General features: G+C 37.3%; 1 protein-coding gene across 1 annotated transcript in view; it reads right to left on the bottom strand.

The window, feature by feature from the left end:
• Positions 1–25769, bottom strand: part of APBB1IP (amyloid beta precursor protein binding family B member 1 interacting protein) — a 352897-nt gene that overhangs the window by 213887 nt on the left and 113241 nt on the right. Inside the window, exons 4-5 of the mRNA XM_053713908.1 lie at positions 24232–24512; positions 12833–12904 (exon numbers count right to left, since the gene is read on the bottom strand). Of these exons, the coding sequence (XP_053569883.1) occupies positions 12833–12904; positions 24232–24512 (353 nt within the window). The remainder of the gene's footprint in view (positions 1–12832; positions 12905–24231; positions 24513–25769) is intronic.

Consider the following 25769-nt stretch of genomic DNA (forward strand, 5'->3'; position numbering starts at 1 on the left):
TGACCTGCCTCGGGGGCAATCAAGCCCGCTCCCACCCACCGGTGCTGCGTGTGGTGAGCGGATGGATCATTGAGCTCAGCGCGGAGGATAGTGAACCTGGTTTTATTTCCTCCTCTCCTCCCCCGGAACTGCGCGGAGGGATTCGGAGACGGAGGCACTCAGCATACCGGGACCTGCTGAGACCAGCTGGAAGGACACCCCGCTAAGCCCGGTAAGCGTCTAAAGATTGCAAAGAGTTTGAAAGGTTGGGATTCAGAACAAACTTTCTTTTTTGCTCCATACCCAACTTCAACTTGAAGCACAAGGAACATATTGGGGTAAGGGGGAATAATCTGTGTCTTTTTACCTGATCCATACTTGGCAAAACTCTGCTCTCTGGCTTATGCTAAAGTTGAAATATTGAAGGCATTTAACTGAAATTGACTTTTCTATCCTACAAGTTTTGCTGCTTAAAAAAAAAAAAAGGAAAAAAAACCTGCTTAAGAAGTTAAAATCAAGCTACTTTGAGAATAACCTCCCCTTTAATGAATAAAAGGCATAGCAAGGAAGTAAAATTATCTACAAAAACTATAAGAACTCTTTTATATCTTTGCCTTGATAACGGACTAAAGTATGCTTAAAAGCTAGATTCATATGTAACTGGCTTAAGAACTACCTTTGTATTTATTAATCTCAGTAAGAACTGCAGCAAGGCTTTTTGGCCTATAGGAACTCAGATTGTTTTTTTAAATCAGGAACTGGGTATTACTTTAATATCTAAAAATTAAGTATCTGTGCAGCCTTTTTTTTCTATCTTTATAACATGATATATTTTCTACTTATTGGCAAACAGAGAACCCATTCTTTCCAGTGAGCCTGTTAACCTCACTAAAAAGGGAATTTGTATTACTCCTTAGAAAAAATACCAGAATTTGTTACAACTTATAATAATTGTATAATTGTAGTCACTAAATTTCTTTACTAGATATTTAAAGGAAAAACTATAGAAGTGAGATTTATAGGGGTGATATATAATTTACAAATAGTCTGTATTTTAACTAATTGAGAGCCTAAAGGGCCAGAAATCTGTCACATTATAAACCATAGCACCTGTAAGAATACTGATACAATAGTTACTCAAAAAATTAAGATCTTGCTGCAGAGGCTGTAATATCTCTTAAAGAACAGATCTATATTAAGCATACAAAGTTGAAATGTAGTATTCCAAAATCGTATAAGCAATTAGAAAAGGCTTCTACATGAGATCTCTGCCTCTTTCTTTGGAGCTAGTGAACTGGCTGTGTTAATTAATAGCTCATGGTTTAATGAGAATCTTTCTTTTCTTTAGCACAGTAGTCTCTATTTACATTCCCTGCCAATTCTGGTCCAAACTCACATAAGAACATATTAATCACCCCTTTTCTTTTTTTATCCCCACACTCACTCCCAGCACTTTTTTTTTTTTTTTTTTTTTTTTTTTTTTTCACTCTCAGCACCTCTTTTTTTTTTCACTCTCAGCACCTCCCTTTTTTTTTTTTTTTTTTTTTTTTTTTTTCTCTCACACGCACACACATTGATTGAACCCTTTTGCTTTTCTCTCTCTTTCTGAGTATATGGACAAATATATCACTTCCCCCACTTGCACTCCCAAGACTAATCCAGGTATGGCAGCAAAATCAAAGGAGCGCAGAACAAAAAACATAGAGAGCCCTGTAGCACCACACGACTCTATTGCTCAATCACAGAGCATAAGCTCCATAGAATCTCAAAACACACAATCTTTAGTCTCTAGTATCCTAGAGGCCATATCACCTAAATTTGATTCCCTAAAAAATGAAATAAAGCAGGACATCGCATCACTAGCAATAGAAGTGAAACAGTTCGCTGGTAGACTACAAGAAATAGAACAGAGAATTTCTGATCTTGAGGATAAGACAAATATTCAGACCCCAAAAATTGAGGGAAACCAAAAGTTAATAAATAAACTCCAAGCTAAAATAGATGATCTTGAGAATAGGGCAAGGAGGAATAATTTAAGAATTATAGGATACCCAGAATCTGTACAGCAAGAAGATTTAATGAAATTCATGACACTCACACTCCCTCAATTGCTGAACATTCCCCCACCACCTACGCCTTTTCTGATAGAGAGAGTTCACAGATTGGGGAGATCTCCAAATGTCTCTAAACCAAGACCAATTATCGCAAAATTTTTAAATTATCAGGATAAATTGCTGTTTATGCAATATTACAGAAAAAAGCAGCTCTTGGTCTATGAGGGCTCAAAGATATTGTTATTTCAAGATTTCTCTATGGAGATATCTTCTAAGAGAAAGGAGCTCTCCCCAGTCTGTGGAAAAATGCTAAAGGTCGGCTGGCAAGCCACAGTTATCTATCCTGCTAGGCTCAAGGTAACTGTAGAAGGTCAAACTTTTTTTTTTCAAACAGTAGCCGAGGCAGAGAGAAAATTAGCAGAGCATGGGTTTTAACCATCGCTTAGATAAATTTTTTCTATGTTTCTTTTTCTCCCATACCATTAATAAATTCTTGCATATCTACACCATGATATTAATAATAGATAAACTTTTTGTAATTCCAGAGCTGAGGGAGACCTTTGTTTCTTTCCTTTTTTCTCCTTATTTATTTATTTATTTTTTCTTTTATTTTTTTTTATTTATTTATTTTTTTTTTTTTTTTATTTTATTTTTTTGTTGTTGCATATCTGCTACTTACACCAATAAATATATACTAGATGGGTAAAAATCTTAGACTCACAACATGGAACATAGGGGGAATTACATCCCCTATTAAACGAAAAATGATTTTATCACACCTACAAAGGATTAATACATCAATAGCATTAATTCAAGAGACACATTTAAATCTAGAGGAATCCATGAAACTTAAATCGACATGGGTGTCAGAAGTAATTTGCGCTCCGACCTCCAATAGAAAAAACGGGGTAGCTATTTTACTAGGAAAAAAATTAGTATATGACAAACTACTCACAATAGTAGACTTAGAAAGCAGATATTTAATACTAAAATTGAAAATAGCAGGATCTATATATACAATATGCAACTTATATGCCCCCAACACAATTAAACCAGAATTCTGGGACTCCCTCCAATCTCAACTACTTCAAGTAGCAGAAGGTTATGTAATAGTTGCAGGTGATTTTAATATGGCACCCCGATGTCCCCTCGATAGACTGAGAAGAGGTACTGCGCAAAAAAAAACTAAAAAAGATAACTTGGAAGCAAAAATTTTTAACACTATCTTTCAAAATCTAGCCGTCAGAGATATCTGGCGGGTCCAAAACCCGGATTTAAAAAATTATACATGTTATTCAAAGGCATTTAAATCATTATCCAGAATTGATCTTATTCTAGTAAATGATAGCTTATATCAAAGAGGAGCCAGAGCTACCATTTCAGAAATTTGTATCTCAGATCACGCCCCTGTGATGCTAGATATCCCAGTAAATAATCTATCTACAAGAAGAGCGCGTTTTTTCTATCCAAAATATTTAAATAACGATCCGAAATTCAGTAATTGGCTAAAAAATAAACTAGAAGAATTTTTTCAGTTTAATATTGGATCAGTATCTAACTTCTCAGTTGTCTGGGAGACAGCGAAAGCGGTATTAAGGGGAGAAATCATCGCCTATATGGCGAGGGGCAAGCGTAATTCTCGATTAAAGGAAAAGCAACTAACAGCAGCAGTAAGTAATGCTTATAACAGATTTTTAAATTTTCAATCAGAAGAAAACTGGACTAGATATGCCAAATTGAAAAAAGAACGGGATTCCTTCTTAACAGCCTCAACAATTCGATCAGAACTAAAATATCAAGCGAACCTATATAAATATGGAAATAAATCAGGTAAGCTGCTATCTAAACTAGTAAAAAACTTTAAACAATCACCAACAATAGAATCAATACAGATCAAGGATAGTCATTTGAATGCCCCAGAAGACATATTGGAATCTTTTTACCAACATTATAAAATAATTTATTCATCTACACCTATGGATAAGTCGGCTAGGGATGTGTTCTGGAAAGACTTAAAGATCACGAAATTCAAATCTGAGTTCAGCCAGAAATTAAATGGGCCCATTTCTGAGCTCGAAGTCTCAAAAGCTATCCAATCATTAAAACTTGAGAAAGCTCCAGGTCCGGACGCAATGCCTAACGATTTTTATAAAATCATGGCACCTACCTTAATTCCCCACTTAACTAAACTCTTTAACCAATATTTCTCAGGCGAGGTCCAAATACCAAATACATTTTTAGAATCTAATACTATCTTTCTACTTAAACCTGGGAAAGATCCAGCGAACAGGGACTCATATAGACCAATAGCACTGTTAAACTCAGATTATAAGATATTCACATCAATTTTAGCAGCAAGATTACAAGAGGGGATAGCAGATGTCATTCATAAAGACCAAGTGGGCTTTATTCGCAACCGCAGTTCAGCAGCAAAAATTAGGCAATTACTTCTAATTATTGACTACTTTAAGAATGTCAAAGAGAGTACATTGAAAGAACAGTCTGATGCCGCAATATTAGCGGTAGACGCCGAAAAGGCATTTGATCGTGTTAATCATGAGTTCTTATTAGATGCCGTACAACGCTTTGGAATTGATAACAAATTTTATAAACTGGTGGAAAATATATGTTTATATTCATCCACGAGTCTAGTTATTAATGGGCATGTATCAGATACAATTAGAATGGAAAGAGGAACCCGTCAAGGATGTCCTCTTTCACCTCTATTATTCAACCTAGCAATTGAACCACTTGCACTGAAAGTTAGACATCAGATTGAGGGAATAAAAATTCATAAAAAAGAGGTGAAGGTCTCCCTATATGCCGATGACCTGCTACTATATATCTCAAACACATCGTCAAATATTCCCAAATTTAATAAAATAGTAGATTTATACGGTCGATGCTCAGGATATAAAATAAACAACACAAAGTCTGAACTATTGTGGCTGAGGAAAATGAAAGATTCCTGCACAAAACATCCTTACAAACTAGTTACAAGTTCCTTTAGGTATCTAGGAATCATAATATCAGATAATCCTAAAGATTGGTACTCTCTAAATATATCTCCTATATTAAAACAAGCTCTGAGCTATATGAAGAATTGGCAACATCTGCCACTCTCCATCTCAGGGCGAATAGCTCTTTACAAAATGACTATCCTTCCTAAGATTCTCTATATCTTGCAGAACCTTCCTGTTCTGATTAAAATATATGATATAAAGAAATTTAATTCTACTCTTAGAAGTTTTATATGGTATTCAAAAAAACCTAGAATTTCACTTCAAAAACTAGCCTTCCCTAAACAATATGCCGGACTGGCACTCTCTGATCTGCATTCCTATAATCTTGTTTTTCTAGGTCGTATAGCTTCTGACTGGATAGCAGAAGCAGATTATTTCACAGACAATGATCTTGAGGCAAACATAATATTCCCTCTAATTCCACTATCTTTGCTGCACTTGTCTTATAACTCTATTCCTAAACAAGTAAAGAAGTTTAAAACAATCTTTATAATCATTAAGGCGTGGAAAAAGATTGGAGCAAAAGTTGGAATTAACACAGATATACCTAAACATCAAACCCTTATTGGTAATCCAGAATTCCAAGAAGGAACTTCTTCACCCATTCTGATGAAATGGAAGAGGCAGGGAATATACTATGCACGACAAGTGGTTAATTTTGAGACGGGGAACATTAAATCCTTTGAAGACTTAAAACAAGAATATAGCTTGGATAATCGTGACTTTTTTACATATCTGCAAGTTAGACACTACGTAACGCAATTAATTCATAAGTTCCCGTGGAACTGGACATGGGGTAGGTTAGGGAATTGGCCAGTTCTGATTAAAGCCGGACTTACCTCTATCTCTTCATGGTACACATATATGGTAGGGTTTAAGGGTGAAGAGTGCGTCAAACAAATAGCTCAAAAATGGACAAACCTCTTTATGATTAATATTGATCATAAGAAGCAGGTTTTACGTTCTATAGTCTTACTTTTTGAGACCACAATAGCTGAGACTTGGAGGGAGTCCCATGTGAAACTCATACACTTAACATACTATTCCCCAGATAAAGGTTATAAATGGCATAATACAAACTTTAATAGCTGCCCCAAATGTAGATTACCAGCGGCCGACATAATTCATGTATTATGGTCTTGCCCTAAACTGCAACAACTCTGGCTCAAAATAGAATTTTGGATAGAAAAAGTCTTAAAAATAACTCCTCTAAAGCTTACAGGCATAGATATAATTTTCTTGAAAGATAAGAGTCCAACTTTAAAAGAAGTAAGAATAATAAATCTAATCATTTTAGCAGCTAGAAATTTGTTATTTAAGGACTGGAAGCACAATATTATACCATCAATAACAGAGATTAAAAACTATCTTAGGAAACAATGTATAGTTGAACAACTAGCAACGAACTTGAATTCGGAGCAAGAGATAACTAGCTTTTTTCGAAAGTGGTCAAGATTTATTAGGATATTCCCCCCTAGCGAGATTGATACTCTAATCTATCCATTTCGGAATACCGAAATTGTGTTATTAGACATATGGTAACTTAACTTATCTTATCTGAACAACAAACAGCTCTTTTTTTTTTTTTTTTTTTTTTTTTTTTTTTTTTGTTTCCCCCTTCCCTTCCCTCTCCCCCTCAGCTCTGGACATAATTTGATACATTCAAAAGTAAAAGGAGAAAAAGAGAAAAAGAAAAAGGAAAGCAAACAATCTAACACAAGAAATAGTTAAGTTAATCCATTCCAGGAATATTATCTCTCTGGTTTATTTTTGTTATTTTAAAAGGAAAATCCAGCAGACTTATATCTAGTCAGATTGAACTAAGTAGTAACTCATATCAACGGTTCAAGATTAGAAATTTTTTTTTTTTTGTCTTTCTTATTGATTTATCGAATTGATGTATTTGATATGAAATTAATATCTTATCATATGTTATCCTTTTAGAAAAATATTATGTTATGAACTCTTTGTTACTATGAAATCTAATGTTATCCCTGCTGATAATAAATAAAAGATGTAAAAAAAAAAATAGCAAGCTCTACCTCAATCATGAAAGTTTAATTTTAAATGTCTCCCTTTGACTATGTGTTTAACCAGTTACTTTACAGTGGCATTATTTCTTAAAATATTTAACTGCAATAATTGCATATATTTTTTAAATGACTCATTATCTCCTTTTTATTAATATAAACTTGTATAAAAGCAGCACATATTAAAAACACAATGCAACAGCTTTCAATTGATTTGTGAATTACAAGTTAACAGCAGTCTTTAAATAAATGGAGACACAGAGAAAAATAAAAATAGATACTGCATCCTGTGACTGAACAGACATAACATATATGGAGTTTCTACCTAATTAAATCAAATAACCATGAAAAAGGGAGGCTTAGCAATATTCAATGTCAAAAACTTTAATTTAAATAATGTGGACACTGCACACTTAACTTCAAACTCTCGGTTTTAAATGATGGATTTAAATTTGAATTGACCCTTTGACTTCCTGTCAGTATTGGGTTATGCTCACTTACTGTCCCCCCTGTTAATGAGCTGTATCTGAACACAATTTGTGAATCACAAGAGATGTAGAATACTACTTTACTCTTCTGCTTGGGTTATGCTCACTTACTGTCCCCCACCCCAGTTAATGAGCTGTATCTGAACACAATTTGTGAATCACAAGAGATGTAGAATACTACTTTACTCTTCTGCTTGGGTTATGCTCACTTACTAATTACTGTCCCCATGTTAATGAGCTGTATCTGAAAACAATTTGTGAATCACAAGAGATGTAGGATACTACTTTACTCTTCTGCTTGGTGTCATCTGTTCTTAGGTTACCTCAGCATCCAGTTGTGTCACATGACCCTGTTCACTGCATCCTCCTTCTGATTAATCTATATATCCTTCACTTGCTAGGAGGCATCAAGAGGGGTGCCTCCTATTGGTACCAATTTCTGCTGCTAATATATTGAAAGAACACAGGTGGCGCTGCAGCACAGCTTTTCCTTTGACCCATGTACTGCAATGCAGAGAAGCGTTCCTGTACCTGCCTCTCCATAGCATTACATGGGGGGAAAATATTTATTTTGGGACTTTTTTTTGTTTTAATTAAAATTTAATTAAGCTTTGGCCACATATGGCAGGGTAGGCACTGCCTCCCCCGCCTCCTATTAGTGCACGTCCCTGGTGTGAACAGCTAAAATACACAGATTGAAACAGGCCCACAAGATTCAGGCTGATGATTAATTAAAAAATCATGCAAAATGCTTCTCGAAATGTGTCTTCTGGAGGATTTGTATACTATTGTTCTATTATTGAATTGTCCTCATGCAAAGTTATTAGTGAAGTTAGCATAGTACAAAACCACTGGAAAACTGGAATTTTTACCTTTACAACCTATTCTGTTTACATTATTTTTTTTTTTTATTATTATTATTATTATTTACACAGATTCTTCAGTGCTTGATTGGATTGGAATACAAAAAATATAGAGAAGATGGGTATACGTAATCCAAAACAGAAAGATTAGAGGGCTCTGCTCCAAAGTTTCAAATTATGGTAATTGAGAAGCAGGAGAGAAGATAAAAATAACAAAATAATGTCAAAAAATTGCATCATGGATTGCAGTGATTTAAATTTTTTTATAGGCATTGCAGTTATCTAGAATTGCAAAAATCTTCTTTTACAGAACACAATTTAGAGCCTAAATGTGTGAAGACACACAAAAAAATTCTAAAGACGGAGGCGCTACCAAGCTAAATATATGCAGTATCCGGCTATGAAATGGTTAAAAGCAAGTTTAATATTAAAAACTCTGAGTTCAAAATAAAAGGTTAAAACACAAAACACAAATAAAAATGAGTTAATAACAATTAATATCAATCGATATATATATATATATATATATATATATATACAGTGGGGCAAAAAAAGTATTTAGTCAGCCACCAATTGTGCAAATTCTCCCACTTAAGAAGATGAGAGAGGCCTGTAATTTTCATCATAGGTATACCTCAACTATGAGAGACAAAATGTGGAAACAAATCCAGACAATCACATTGTCTGATTTGGAAAGAATTTATTTGCAAATTATGGTGGAAAATAAGTATTTGGTCAATATCAAAAGTTCATCTCAATACTTTGTTATATATCCTTTGTTGGCAATGACAGAGGTCAAACGTTTTCTGTAAGTCTTCACAAGGTTGTCACACACTGTTGCTGGTATGTTGACAGTGACGTGCGGTGAGTTCAGAGGCTGGTGAGGCTATTAATAATGTCGCTTCATTCTTTTGTTATCCTTTGTTGAAGGACATGCAGCAATGCACAACTGGATGCTAACTGAACATATTAAATGAGCCAATGACAAGAGGCATATGCACAACCACCAATCACCAGCTGCTCCGAGTAGTGCATTGCTGCTCCTTAGCCTACCTTGCTTTTCAAAGGATACTAAAAGAATGCCCCCAGCACCTCTGCAATAAAATGATGCTCCCAGCAATAAAATGATGCCCTGAGACCCCTGCAATAAATGATGCCACCAGCCCCACTTCAATAAATGATGCCCACAGCAATAAAATTAAGCCCCCAGGTCAGCCCCCCTGCAATAAAATGATGGCCACAGCCATCCTCCCTTGCCTCTACTCCATTGCGCGATATGGATCGCAATGGACATCCCAGATCCCACATAATTCATTATTAATGACGGTGGGTGGAATCGGCATTCAGGGGTGTGGGGGGGTACTTTTTTGTTACAATTTTTTTATATGTATAAATAAACTTTAAGATTTTTTGTCTTTATTAAACATTATTTTAAAAGTGTAATACACACATAGGACAGGTGAGGCGCTGCCTCACCTGCCTCCTATGACAGCACATCACTGGTTGACCCATTTCTGCATGCAGATCTCCTCTAGAGCAGTGATGTTTTGGGGCTGTCGCTGGGCAACACGGACTTTCAACTCCCTCCAAAGGTTTTCTATGGGGTTGAGATCTGCAGACTGGCTAGGCGACTCCAGGACCTTGAAATGCTTCTTACGAAGCCACTCCTTCATTGCCGGGCTGTGTGTTTGAGATTATTGTCATGCTGAAAGACCCAGCCACGTTTCATCTTCAATGCCCTTGCTGATGGAAGGAGGTTTGCACTCAAAATTTCACAATACATGGCCCCATTCATTCTTTCATGTACACGGATCAGTTGTCCTGTTCCCTTTGCAGAGAAACAGCCCCAAAACATGATGTTGCCACCCCCATGCTTCACAGTAGGTCTGGTGTTCTTTGGTTGCAACTCAGCATTCTCTATCCTCCAAACACGACGAGTTGTGTTTCAACGAAACAGTTCTACTTTGGTTTCATCTGACCATATGACATTCTCCCAATCTGCTTCTGGATCATCCAAATGCTCTCTAGCATACTTCAGACGGGCCCGGACATGTACTGGCTTAAGCAGGGGGACACGTCTGGCACTGCAGGATCTGAGTCCCTGGCGGCGTAGTGTGTTACTGATGGTAGCCTTTGTTACGTTGGTCCCAGCTCTATGTAGGTCATTCACTAGGTCCCCCCGTGTGGTTCTGGGATGTTTGCTCACCGTTCTTGTGATCATTTTGACCCCACGGGGTGAGATCTTGCGGGGAGCCCCAGATTGAGGGAGATTATCAGTGGTCTTGTATGTCTTCCATTTTCTAATTATTGCTCCCACAGTTGATTTCTTCACACCAAGCTGCTTGCCTATTGCAGATTCAGTCTTCCCAGCCTGGTGCAGGTCTACAATTTTGTTTCTGGTGTCCTTCGACAGCTCTTTGGTCTTCACCATAGTGGAGTTTGGAGTGTGACTTTTTGAGGTTGTGGACAGGTGTCTTTTATACTGATAACAAGTTAAAACAGGTTCCATTAATACAGGTAATGAGTGGAGGACAGAGGAGCCTCTTAAAGAAGAAGATACAGGTCTGTGAGAGCCAGAAATCTTGCTTGTTTGTAGGTGACCAAATACTTATTTTCCACTATAATATGCAAATAAATTCTTTCCAAATCAGACAATGTGATTGTCTGGATTTGTTTCCACATTTTGTCTCTCATAGTTGAGGTATACCTGTGATGAAAATTACAGGCCTCTCTCATCTTCTTAAGTGGGAGAACTTGCACAATTGGTGGCTGACTAAATACTTTTTTGCCCCACTATATATATATATATATATATATATATATATACAGAGCCCAACAATCATATGAGAGGCAATAGCGAATGGCATAGACAAAGTCCAATGAACAAATGGAGGACAATATGGTTATGTGAAATCCAGGAACTCCTGATGCAAAACAGCCAAAAGTAGAGAGTGATCCAAATCTGACCGCTTGCAAATCTGACCAAAAAACAGAGCAATGCGTTTTGGCAGACTTGAAAAAGGCACGTCTGCCGAAACGCGTTGCTCTGTTTTTTGGCCAGTCTAGGGTTCCATAGTTAGCATGCTAACTGTAGTGACAACTGCAACCGCAAATGAGCAAGCAGTCAGATTTTCTAAACTACTTTTGAAACTGTTTCACAAACCGCCATTGGCTACAGTTGGAAGCCGCACACGAAGTTCCTGTATCGATTCAAGGTGTTCCAACATAAGTGAGGACTCATCTACTCTACCCGGTGAGCCCTGTATCACTCTCTCCTTTGGCTGTTTTGCATCAGGAATTCCTGGATTTCACATTACCATATCATCCTCCATTTATTCATTGGGCTCTGTTTATGCCATTCACTATTGCTTCTCATATGATTGTTGGGCTCTGTATATATATATATATATCGAAAACTAATTTTTCTTTGTGTTTTGTATTTTAACCTTTGATTTTGAACTTAGTGTTTTTTAAGATTAAAATTGCTTTAAACTATTTCATAGCCGGATACTGCATGTATTTAGCTTAGTAGGGCCTCAGTCTTTAGAATTTTTTTGTGCATCTTTACACATTAAAGCTCTAAATTGTGTTCTGTGCTTGTTACTAGGGATTTTGGGTAATTCCCTTAACTGCAGCATTATTAACAGTATCTTTCTTAGTGCAGTGATTTAGCTTTTGTTTTAAAAATTATCTCATATACAGAATATATATACAGGTGGCCCTCGATTTACACTGGTTCCATTTGCACCGTTTCAGAATAAAACCCTTTTTTTTCAGTCATGTGACTGCTATTGAAAAGCATTGAGAAACGTTGCATTGATTAAAATAGCCAGTAGGTGGAGTTGTCTGCTTGTGTTGCAGCAAAGATATGCAAAGCCAAGCACACAAACAGGCTGGAATTAATTAGTCTAGCTAGACATGAGCTATCGAGCAGCTTTCATAGGAACAAGATCTTCCTGTCTATAAATCAGTCCAGATTAGAATGCATAGAAAGAACTGTTTGCGGAAAAATGCAAAAGTCTGTGTTGTGTGATTATTTTATAAGGTTTATATTGCCAATTAGCAAATCTTTTTGTTCATTTAACTTAGTTTAATTATATATTCTGTGTTGTGTGATTATTTGATACTGTTTATAATGCTGATTAGCATTTAAAGTCTTCATTTCAAAGCTTTAAAAATAATGTATTAGGTGTTACTTATGACAATTTTGAGAGGGGTTTGGAACCTAACTCCCTCACTTCCCATTGACTTACATTACAAAAAATGGATTTCAATTTACAACGGTTATGATTTACAACCATTCCTTCTGGAACCTAACCCCGGAGTAAACTGAGGGCTACCTGTATATAAAAAAAAAACATAATTTTTTTTAAATAGAAAACATTAGTTACTCACTTTTTTAACTTTGGCTTCCTTCATCTTGCCCAGAGCAAGTTTAATTTGATCAGCTTTTGCTTTTGACTCTTCCTGAAATAAATATTGGCAAGCACAGGAAATTGTTATCAATACAGATTTTAAATGTTCCAATAGCTATCTAATGTAATGGCAGAATAATTAGAATAGTTCAAGTTATCACATGGCTGCTAGTATTGATTAATATATTTTTTTTAAAGATTCTTGTATATTTTAGAGGAAAAATTAGAAAATATTTTTTCAAAACATTATATGTTATGTTTTTGATGTTTTCAGCCCCATTTAAACTGATACACGGATACGCAATTAGCGATTTTGCTTCGCTTGTAATCTAACCCTATATTTTTACAATCTGTGTAAGCAAAAAAAAAAAAAAAAAGTGGAATGCAAAGTTCATAAATAAATGTGTTTATGAATTACAGTATTAATTGACATTTTTTTAAATACTATTATTGATAAGACATCTAGCTCTGTGGCTCTGTGACATTGTGTACTAGTTGTGGACTGGTATGTTCCCTTCACTACATTAAAGGGACATAAAACCCAATATTTTTCATTCATGATTCAGATAGAGAATACAATTTTAAACAGCATTCCAATTTACTTCTATTATCAAATTTGCTTCATTCTTTAGATATCCTTTGTTGGAAAAATAGCAATGGACATGGGTGAGCCAATCACACTAGGCATCTATGTACAGCATCCAATCAGCAGCTACTGAGCCTATTTAGATATGCTTTTTAACAAAGGATATCAAGAGAATTAAGCAAATTAGATAATAGAAGTAAATTGGAAAGTTGTTGCACATGCTCTTTCTAAATCATGAAAGAAAATATGTGTGTTTCATGTCTCTTTAAAGAAATATGCTGTGCCAGGTATTTACATGTAAAATAGAGTATAAAACAAAGATTCATAGCTCATCATCCACATCGCAGCCTGCAAGCGCATCACAAGCCCTTTTCGTCATGCAGGGGGACCGACGTTAAAACAATGTTTCTGGCGATATCCCACACTATAGGCTGGGGATCGTTGTAGGCCTACTTGGCACTCCCATGCTTCATGGGAGTGCCAGTGACATCATCACGTCCGCACATATTGATATCACAAAGGGACTGAACCAAGTAGCTGCAAGGGAGCTAAATGGGGGGGGGGGGGGGTATTCAAACCACTCAAACTCAGATCACTTAGAAGCTACAAACAGTAATATAAAAATTTTGCGGGGAATTTGCTTAAGGATTTTACATTATATACACAATAAAAAAATATCTGGTGTGTCTAGAGATCCCTGTCTGATAAAGTTTATTTTCTAATATAAAAGTCCCCCTCTTACAAAATTTTTTTTTTTTTTCTGTATACTCAGGTGATCACTGTGGTAACAGTGAACATCTGCCAATAAAAAAGTGCTTTTATTTATTTACTGCACAAGGGGCCTCTCTAATCTTTATTATAACCTCCAAAAGCCTGTATGGGCCTCTATTTCAGTTTTACATTTCTTTTTATAGTTTTTGCTGCAGCTATATCCCATGCCATGAATTATACATATAATAATCATATATTGTGAATCTGCTTGGTCTACTGAAAAAAACCCAAAATATAATTTGTGTTGGTCACTCAATGAAATTTGACCTACAACAGGGTTTAAATGTAGGGAGCAAAAATTGGCTTAGTACTGTGGTGAAAAAAAGGCTTAGCAGCGAAAGGATTAAGAGATTAAAGAAAAGGCCTGATGACCAAAAATTTGCCAGCATGGAGAGAAATCTCGCAAAATCAGTGAGCTTTGGATCATAGGGCCCTAAGACATGTGCAGTATTATACAGTAGTACAAAAAAGGTATGGTTTTGTGTATACTTGTAAAATAAGCCTTGCAGTATTGGCGAGAAAGTTGTGCAACACTTTCCATGGACATGACTGATGTGTTTTTTTTATAGCTCAGAGTGCTGTTCCATAAGTGATGAACAGTTACCTGCAAGTGATCTTCCAACTTTTAGGACCATATTCTGGCTGAAGTATGTAAGCTCACATGTCAATGTCAAAGCAAACCCCATAGGTGGATCCTAAATATGATTCATTTAAAACCAGTTACACTATGCACCCATGCCTTTGATTGGCACTTGAGTTTACATACTTTGGTATATTGGGCGAATATGGTACTAAAACGGTGCTTTTTTTTTTTTTTTTTAAAGGAGCTTTATTGAAAGAAAAATAATGAAAACTTACATATATGTAGTAGCAATAATTCTCAGCAAAAATACATTATAAGTAAGCATAATAACAATCCCTACCTCCCAATGAGAGGTTTTGTGTAAAGAGTCCAGAGTTTGATGGACTGCATGTCCAACATATGATTAGTAAGGGAATTCAAAAATATCCGGCTCCAATGTTTTTATTTCTTTTTCCTTTTTCAGATAGTCTTGTTGTGCAAGGGTTGTTTTTTCCGTCCAGGAATCTAGGTTAATGAGCACAACATAGGCTCCAAAGGAGCAGATTGTCTATAAACAAATCATCTTACAAATATAAGACAATATGAACTTTTAATAATAACTTATAGCAATGTATAATAATATAATAATAATAACACACTACAGACAGTTAGTCAAAGCTCTGGTTTGTTAATATAGTGTAAAGATTGTCCTATGGCCTGCTTTTAACGCAGTGCTACAGGCATTTGCTCTTCTATCTTGCCTTCTCCGGGAGGGGAAATGAAGGAGAAGGAAAGGGAAATGAGCAAAGTGAGGGAAACCAAAAAAGGGGGGGGGAGAAGAGGGAGAGGAGAAAAAAATAATAATTTTTTTTTTCTTTTTCTCAAGTCCCACATGGAAAAATCACCAGCTCCCCAGTCACAGCAAAGGTCAGCTCCATATTAGATACCATGTTTCCAAAGTTGGGTCAACATTTCATAGGCATCTAGATTTCCATTTCAGGCAAAGTGGTACTTTTCCAGACTTAGTAAGTTATTTACCCCTTGTCTCCATTCCGAGACCAAAGGGACCTTATTTGACTTCCAGCTAGCTGGAATCAGGTTTTTAGCGCCCGTCAGCATTAGCAGCAGTAAGGTTCTTTTTGTGGGGTCTGTTATCCGAGATGGAAAATGGAACAGCAATGTTTCCATAGTTTTTGGAACCTCCATTTCCAAGATGGATTGGATGTGGTCCCATACCTCTGTCCAAAACTCTTCCAACATTGGGCAGTCCCACCAGATGTGTGTGATGGAGCCCGTTCCTCCGCAACCCCTCCAGCACCTGTCTGAGGAGTTAGGATAAAAAAAATTTAATCGGGACGGTGTCAAGTACCAGCGGCTTAGTAGTTTGTAATGTGACTCCTGTATGCGAGCAGAAACTGACAAATTCCTAGAAGCCTGGAAAATCCGTTGCCACTCCTGCTGGTCCAACTCCAAACCCAACTCTAAATGCCATTGCCTAACATAAGTCGGGAGATCATCATCTCCTCTCAGGAGGAGACTGTACACTCTTGAGACCAGATGCCTGGGGGTATTACTCTGGGTGACACAGTCCAAGTGGTACAGCACTAAGATAACAAGGTGGTGCAAGCTGTAAGGGTACCACACAAAACCCTTAAAATAGTAACACAATCCAAAGAATTCAGCAGCACTCACCACTATGTAGAAAATTCCATCTTTATTGGGATATTCAAAGCAAAAAAGACAACGTTTCGGACCTCTAGTCCTTAGTCATGTCAGTACATAAATGCAGGTAACACACCTTAATATAGGGATGGGGGTTAAAACACTTTGTTCAGGCAGGACACAGGGTATGTCAACTTAGGTTTCAAATAATTGACCAGATTAGTTCACCCAGAAGGGGTGGTAATAGGGAGCTTTTTTTAAAACAGAAGGAAGTATTCTGGATTAATAAATTGGAAACCATGGCACCTGTTGGTATGAATAAAGAATATGATTTATCTGTTTTTTTGTAAATATTTCAATAGGATTAGTCTCTGTATCTAATACTCTGTAATTGTTGTTATTTTTGCAACAATATGTAATAGTTATATTTTTTAACATGTATTATTATATATCTATCACTAGATGGCGCATCCTCCTCTAGGACAAGTAACACTGTAGAAAAATGTGTGTGTATTCACAGGTGAATTGTTAATTAAGTAGGTGTGTTTTTTTTTAACCCCCATCCCTATATTAAGGTGTGTTACCTGCATTTATGTACTGACATGACTAAGGACTAGAGGTCAGAAACGTTGTCTTTTTTGCTTTGAATATCCCAATAAAGATGGAATTTTCTACATAGTGGTGAGTGCTGCTGAATTCTTTGGACTGTGGTATTACTCTGGGTGCACATCCCCTCAAAGGGTGTCTGATCTCTGAGAAAGGATTGTTTATGTTTATGTGTTAGAATGTAATAGTTTATTTGTAGGTACACAAACCACGGCATCCTAAAGGTGGGATCCACCTCCAGTAACTCCTCTCTACTCTTCAAGCCCTTCCCTGTTATAAACTGTCCTACCCGATTGTTATCAAATTGAATCTGCTTTGATGGTAACTGTGCCTGTATCGGTATCACCGGGTTCCCGAAAACCGGGGATAGTGGAGAGTATATTGTAGATATGTGTGAGTCTGTCCGTAAGGTTCTGTTCCACTCCTCCATCACTTCTCCTAATAATGGGTAATGGTCCATCACCCCTGGCCTAGATTTTTTGTCTATCCATGGGAGAGAGGCAAGGTTTCCCGAGTTTAATATACTAGCATCTAATCCTATCCAATCTTTCTGGGGATTATTGTGGCACTACTCTATTACCCTCTGAAGCAGGGTAGCTCTTCTGTAGGAAAGGAAATTTGGAAGCCCAAGTCCACCCTCCGTCCTAGGAAGATACATGGTCCTTCTGCTCACTCTAGGTTTAATATCTTTCCAAACATAATTTTCTATTAACCTTTGTAGCGAGGGGAGATAGGAATGTGGGAGAGGAATTGGCAGGGTCTGCAGTACATATAGCACTCTGGGGAGAATATTCATTTTAATGAGACTAATTCTCTCCAACCAAGAAATCATTTTGTATCTCCATGCTGACAAGTCATTAGATATATTTCTCTTAAGAATAGAATAATTGGCCTAAAAAATTTCTGTTAAGTTAGCGGCAAGACTGACTCCGAGGTATTTCATGGTTGAGGATTTTATGACAAAGGGACTATGATTTTTAAGCCAGGTTTTGCTATCTGCTGTCAGGCTAATGTTTAATAGTTCAGACTTAGTATTATTAAGGAGAAAGTGAGAAACCTCTCCGTACTTGGTAAATTCATTTAGTAGTGCAGGTATAGAGGTCTCGACATCAGTGATTGTAAACAACAAATCATCTGCGTACATTATGATTTTGTATTCATTATTTCTGAGATTGATTCCCGTATCTGAGTGTTGGCCCTAATGCTACACGCCTTAGTCTCTATAAAAATGGCAAACAGCAAGGGGGACAGTGGGCACCCCTGCCTAGTGCCGTTCGAGATCTTAAAGGGGACTGAAAGTATATTATTAACCTTTACTCTGGCATTTGGTTTTGAATATAAGGCGAAGACTAGTTCTAGAAATCTTTTACCAAATCCCATCTTTTCCATTGTACTTTTAAGAAATTGCCAGTTTACCCTATCAAACGCCTTTTCCGCGTCAGTTGATAACAGAGCTAACGGAATGGCGTTATTTTTGGAATATTATATCAATTGCAGTACTTTCAGGGTATTATCCCTCGCCTCTCTCCCAGGGACAAACCCAGCCTGATCCGGTGAGATCAGCACAGGGAGGATTGTATTGACTCTAATTGCCAGGGTTTTAGCCAGGATCTTAACGTCCATGTTCAATAATGATATAGGCCTATAATTCTGTGGTACATCCACTGGTTTGCCCGGTTTAGGCAACACAGTAACATAAGCAGTCAACATGGATGCAGGCAAAGCCTCCTGTTCAGTAATACCATTAAACAAATTTTGTATGTGGGGCATCAAGATTGGTAGGAACATCTTGTAATATTTCGCTCCGAACCCATCTGGGCCCGGGCTTTTCCCATTTGGGAGTGCAGATATTGCAATTTGTATCTCCTCCTGGGTAAGGGGCGAGTCAAGGTAGTCAGCCAGTTCTTCTGTCAGGGTGGGTAATTGAATCCCTTCCAAATATTCTGCTATATTAGGTCGTTCTTGTCTGTTCTCTAGGGTAGGAGCGGACGATGTCTTCAAATTATATAAATGTCTATAATAGGAGCGGAAGACCTCTGCGATATTTGGGCTGTTTTTTTGGATTTTACCGTCCTTGTCTTTAAGTGTATAAACATGCGCCTTCAATTGTGAACGGCGTAAGGCTCTGGCCAGTAACTTTCCTGCCTTAAAACCCTGCTTTTTTATGTAAGTTTGGCGGTTCTTGCAGGTAACTGTTTTTCACTTATTTGTAAAATGTGGCTGAATTTTGACCTTGCTGCAGCCCGTTTAAATTGGAATTTGTGTTCAGGGATTGTTTTTCTCTTTTAACTTTTCAGTATTACTTCGAAGCCCCCTTGTATGACCCTAAAAGGGTAAATTGGACGAGGTTTAAATAAACCCATTGATGATATTATTAGAGATGTTCTGTGTAGGTTGCAGAGACCACAAAACCTATAGGTTAACAGTAGAACTGATTTTAAATGCATCACATGTTGAAATATATTAGAGTAAGACTCATGTATGTTTGTCTTGATGCCCTCAAGTGATCTCACAGGCCTTGGGCAAAATATGGCACTAAAACCACCTTTTATTTTCTCAAAGCTTCATTGAAGATTAATCATAAAGCAAAAAATTACAATGCAAAGTAACAAACAAATTGAAACTAAAAAATAAAACCCTTTTCATATATATTTGTAAATAGTGAACAGGTAGCTGTTTCTCTATAGTTTGGCTGATTTTAACCCTTGCTGCATCACATTAAAATTGTATTTTTATTTTGTATTGTTATTTTGCTGGGTTTATTTTTCTCTTTTTTTCTTTGTTAATCAATAAGCTCTTAACCTCAAATGCTATGTTTGCGATGTGCTTTTAAAGTATAAGAAAATGAAAGATGAATCTTTGCTAGCATTGCAAGTGGAACTGTGTAAAAACATGTAGATGCTGCTTTCTGTATAGTATCTTACTTTCAATGTAATGAATAGAGCAGGTTACCTTCTTTATTTTTTATGTTCCATAATGTAAGCATGTAAGACCCAGCAAATTTTAATACATTAAAGGGACAGTTAAGTTATAATTAGACATTGATGATTTAGACAGAACATACAATTTAAAAAAACTTTCCAATTTACTTCTATTATTTAATTTGCTTCCTTCTCTTGTTATCCTTTGCTAAAACGTTTATCTAGGAAAGCTTAGGAGCAGTGAAGAACCTAAGTTCTAGCTGCTGAGTGGTGGCTACATATATACCTATTGTCATTGTCTCCCCCATGTGTTCAGTTAGAAGCTAGTAGTGCATTACTGCTCCTTCAACAAATGATACCAAGAGAATAAAACAAATTTGATAATAGAAGTAAACTGGAAATTTGTTTAAAATTGTATGTTCAATCCAAACCATGAATGATATTTTTTGGTTTTCATGTCCCTTTAAATTGCTGGGCACAGATTCAACAGAATGGTTATTTCTCACCATGCTGTTGTTTAACCCCTTAATGACCGAGGACGTACGCCATACGTCCTCAGAAAAAATGCAGTTAACGCCTGAGGACGTATGGCGTACGTCCTCGGTTTGGAAAGCAGCTGGAAGCGATCCTCATCGCTTCCAGCTGCTTTCCGGTTATTGCAGGATGCCTCAATATCGATATGGGAGGCGGGTGGGCGGCCATCGATGGCTTCAGAGACACGGGGGCGGGAGAGTCAGGGGCGCGCACAGACACGCGCGCATGCACGGGGGATCGGCGGGCGGGCGCGTGCACGGGAGGGAGCGGGTGGGAACCGCTTAGACTACAGAAATAATCCTGTAATAAGTGTGAGGAAGAGTCTAAGGGATCTGGGAGGGGGTGGGGGTAGGGGTTGGTGGTGGGGAAGCTACACTACAGAAAAATGTAAAAAAAATAAATAAAAAAGAGAAAAAAATATTGTTAACTGGGTACTGGCAGACAGCTGCCAGTACCCAAGATGGCCCCCAATAAGGAAGGGGGGGGGGTTAGAGAGGTGTTTTGGGGGGGGGGGGATCAGGGAGGTTGGGGGCTAAGGGGGGATCTTACAAAGTAGCATATGTAAATATGCTAAAGATGTATTTTTAAAAAAAAAAAAAAAAAATTTTATTTTAGTACTGGCAGACTTTCTGCCAGTACTTAAGATGGCGGGGACAATTGTGGGGTGGGGGAGGGAAGGGAGCTGTTTGGGAGATATCAGGGGGTCTGATGTGTCAGGTGGGAGGCTGATCTCTACACTAAAGCTAAAATTAACCCTGCAAGCTCCCTACAAACTACCTAATTAACCTCTTGACTGCTAGCCATAATACATGTGTGATGCGCAGCAGCACTTAGCGGCCTTCTAATTACCAAAAAGCAACGCCAAAGTCATATATGTCTGCTATTTCTGAACAAAGGGGATCCCAGAGAAGCATTTACAACTATTTGTGCCATAATTGCACATGCTGTTTGTAAATAATTTCAGTGAGAAACCTAAAATTGTGAAAAATTTAGCGTTTTTTTTAATTTGATTGCATTTGGCGGTGAAATGGTGGCATGAAATATACCAAAATGGGCCTAGATCAATACTTTGGGATGTCTTCTAACAAAAAATATACATGTCAATGGCTATTCAGGGATTCCTGACAGATATCAGTGTTCTAATGTAACTAGCGCTAATTTTGAAAAAAAGTGGTTTGGAAATAGCAAAGTGCTACTTGTATTTATGGCCCTATAACTTGCAAAAAAAGCAAAGAACATGTAAACATTGGGTATTTCTAAACTCAGGACAAAATATAGAAACTATTTAGCATGGTTTTTGTTTGGTGGTTGTAGATGTATAACAGATTTTGGGGGTCAAAGTTAGAAAAAGTGTGTTTTTTTCCATTTTTTCCTCATATTTTATAATTTTTTTTATAGTAAATTATAAGATATGATGAAAATAATGGTATATTTTGAAAGTCCATTTAATGGCGAGAAAAAAAACGGTATATAATATGTGTGGGTACATTAAATGAGTAAGGGGAAAATTACGGCTAAACACAAAACACCGCAGAAATGTAAAAATAGCCTTGGTCCCAAACGGACAGAAAATGGAAAAGTGCTGTGGTCATTAAGGGGTTAAAGTGAAGGTAAACTTTGATGAATGTAAGCCTTTTTTTAAAAATACCATTAAAAACAGGGGCACTTTCATTCATCAAAGTTTAGAAAGCAGCCGTTTTGATTGAAAACTTACCTTTGTTTTTTTCACAGCAGCTTCCTCCACATGGAGATCCTCTCTTCACACGTCATCAATGACTAATCCAGCTTCCTCCAATCACGGCTTTCCCCCAGGGGAGTCATTGGCCTCTATTTATCAAGGTCTGGCGGACCTGATCCAACAGTGCGGATCAGGTCCGCCAGACCTCGCTGAATACGGAGAGCAATACGCTCTCTCTATTCAGCATTGCACCAGCAGCTCACAAGAGCTGCTTGTGCAACGCCGCCCCCTGCAGACTCGCGGCCAATGGGCCGCCAGCAGGGGGGTGTCAATCAACCTGATCGTACTCGATCGGGTTGATTTCCGGCGATGTCTGTCCACCTGCTCAGAGCAGGCAGACAGGTTATGGAGCAGCGGCCTTTGTGACCGCTGCTTCATAACTGCTGTTTCTGGCGAGTCTGACGACTCGCCAGAAACACAGGCCGTCAAGCTCCTTTCGGAGCTTGATAGATAGGCCCCATTGCCTGAGGCCATGCTGTGATTGGAGGAAGCCGTATTAGTCATTGCTGACGTGTGAAGATAGGGTCTCCGGGTAGGGGAAGCTGCTCTGGCTGTGAAAAAAAAACAAAGGTAAGTTCTTAATCAAAATGGCTGCTTTCTAAACTTTGATGAATGAAAGTGCCCCTGTTTTTAATAGTAGTTTTAAAAAACTGGCTTTCATTCATCAAAGTTTACCTTTACCTTCAGAGCTGTTCTCTTATTTTAAACCCTTTACAGGTGCTGGTCGGTGAAGCGCCACATTTTCATTCTGTGCCTTACCATCTTGGAGCTCATGTATTCTTGCATCCTGTGATAGAAGTGGCGGACTTTTCACACATCAGTGATGTTTCTGTCTATATAATTTAAATTTTCTGCCGTTTTTAGAAACAATTTTAAAATTACATTGCATATATATATATATATACTGTATACAGGCAGGCCCCCGGTTACAGACATCCGACTTAAATAAAACTCGTACTTACAAACAAAGAAAATAGAGCTTTATTGCCAATCCTTCTTTCCAGGACAACCCAAAATACTCAAAATCCAATTGTCACAAGGACACAAAGTGATGTGAAATTGTCTGAACAGGAGCACAGATTGCAAAACAAACTTTTCCCTATGATATCCAAAACTAAAAAAATGTTTAGCTAGAGTTTCACCTAAAAAAGTGCCTGTTCCAACTTACATACAAATTCATCTTAAAGGGGCACTGAACCCAATTTTTTTATTTCATGATTGCAATTTTAAGCAACTTATCTTTATTTGAAAAGCAAGAATGTAAGTTTAGAAGCCGGCCCATTTTTGGTTCACAACCTGGGTTGTCCTTGCTGATTGGACAGCACCAATATGCTGTCCATGGTTCTAAACCAAAAATTGGCTGGCTCCTTAGCTTAGATGCCTTCTTTTCAAATAAAGATAGCAAGAGAATGAAAAAAAATGATAATAGGAGTAAATTAGAAAGTTGCTTAAAATTGCATGCTCTATCTGAATCATGAACGGAAAAAAATTGGGTTTAGTGTCCCTTTAAGAACAAACCTACAGAACCTATCTTGTTCGGAACCTGGGGACTGCCTGTATATATATATATATATGTGTATGAAGGTCCCCATAAATAATATAGATTAGTGTAGACACTGCAAAATTGTAATGCGTGTGCTCTTTATCCTGCACGCTATACTGAAGATCATAATACAGCTGTTAAAAAGCCTCAAATGTTACTGATCAGTGAATCCTTCTGTCACAAAGCGCAAGAATACCTATGCTCCAAGATGGCTGTGCCCAGTAAGAAGATGTGGAGATTCACAAACAGGCACAACTAACGGGCACAGGTGGAAAACAATAGCATGGTGAGTATTAACCAAGCTAATATAGTTGTACCCAGCAGATGAATATCCCTTTAAGCCATGTCGGTCTGTAATACGTTAATTTTTAAATTATTTGCATAAAGGTAAGTAGTAAACATTAGCAGTACATAAATACATAATAAATAAATAAGTCAATTACTCATAGTTTTTACCGGAGTTCCTGTTTCTGTGGGGTCAGGTGGAGGTGGAGGAAAATCTGGTTCTGGTAAAGGAGGGGATGGTGGTGGCAGTGGGTAAATATCTTCCTCTGAACCAGTTGTCAGAGTTTCAGGAGCATCCGGGAAGTAATCTACAAAATCATTGACTCCTGTATGCGCAAGTGAAGTTGTGTGGTGGTTGTGAGCAGAAACATTAATTTCAGCTTCATTGAGATCAGCAACTAGATCAGCCATTAATGCTTCAAAGTCATGGTCTTCAAGTGCATGTAATGATTCTATAAAATAAAAAGTACATTGCTATTAACACAGGTACAGCCTATCTAATCTCTCTCTCTCTCTCTCTCTCTCTCTCTCTCTCTCTCTCTCTCTCTCTCTCTCTCTCTCTATCTATCTATCTATCTATCTATCTATCTATCTCTGTATCTCTCTATATATACATACAGATATATATATCTTTCTATCTATATCCATCTTTCTCTAACTTTATCTATCTATCTATCTCTCTATATCCATATCTATCTCTCAATATATCTATCTATCTATCTATCTCTATATCTCTATCTATATTTATCTACCTATTCACTCATCCATCCATCTATCTATCTATCTATCTATCTATCTATCTATCTATCTATCTATCTATCTATATATATCTATCTATATCTAGTTATATCTATACCTCTCTCTCTCTCTCTCTCTCTCTCTCTCTCTCTCTCTCTCTCTCTCTCTATATATATATATATATATATATATATATATATATATATTCTATTTATATTCTGAAGCCACCTTTCTACTGACATTTTTATAAGAGAAGTCATATAAATGCCACAAATTATCTAACATAAACTACCCCAGTAGATGCTTAGCTCCCAAAAATCTTCAGAATACAGCATTATTCTTAATCATGTTTATGTTACATGGGCTCCATGTACTAAGCAGCGAAAGCTGCTTTGGAGCCCTTGTGGGCAGGTTCTCATATGCGAGCCTGCTTCGCGCAATGTAAGAAGCAGGGGACCTTAGTTTGCTATTTCTTACACTCTAGACCACCTCTGAGGTGGCAAGGGAAAATCACTGAGAGCTTGTTTGCTCTCAGTGATTGACAGTCCCTTCTCTCACGTGATTGGTCCCACGAGAGAAGGGGCGGGCTTTACACGATCACTTGATGTAGCAAAGGCGAGCGGACAACTTCGCGAGTTGAGAAGCTTGTCCACTCACTGCTCAGTACATGGGGGCCTAAGAACTTGTTTAAATAACCTTTTGCTTACGTCAAGTGCTAGAGGATATAAGATATATTCAGTGTGCCAATATGAGTTGTATCTAAGTTAAATGTAATGCTATTTATTAACACCTACATTAGTATGCATTTCTATAAATTGATTAATAGTAATTATGTTACTTATTACATATAGATTATTCATGCCTCCAAAATGTTTTGTTTTTTAACCCAGGACCAGGAGATTGGGGAATTTGCAGCTTGGGGAAGATTCAGAGTGTTATAGGGTAGATTTAGTATAGTTAAGGGGCTGGGA

The sequence above is a fragment of the Bombina bombina genome, chromosome 5 (genome assembly GCF_027579735.1).
Source record: "Bombina bombina isolate aBomBom1 chromosome 5, aBomBom1.pri, whole genome shotgun sequence".
NCBI lineage: Eukaryota > Metazoa > Chordata > Amphibia > Anura > Bombinatoridae > Bombina > Bombina bombina.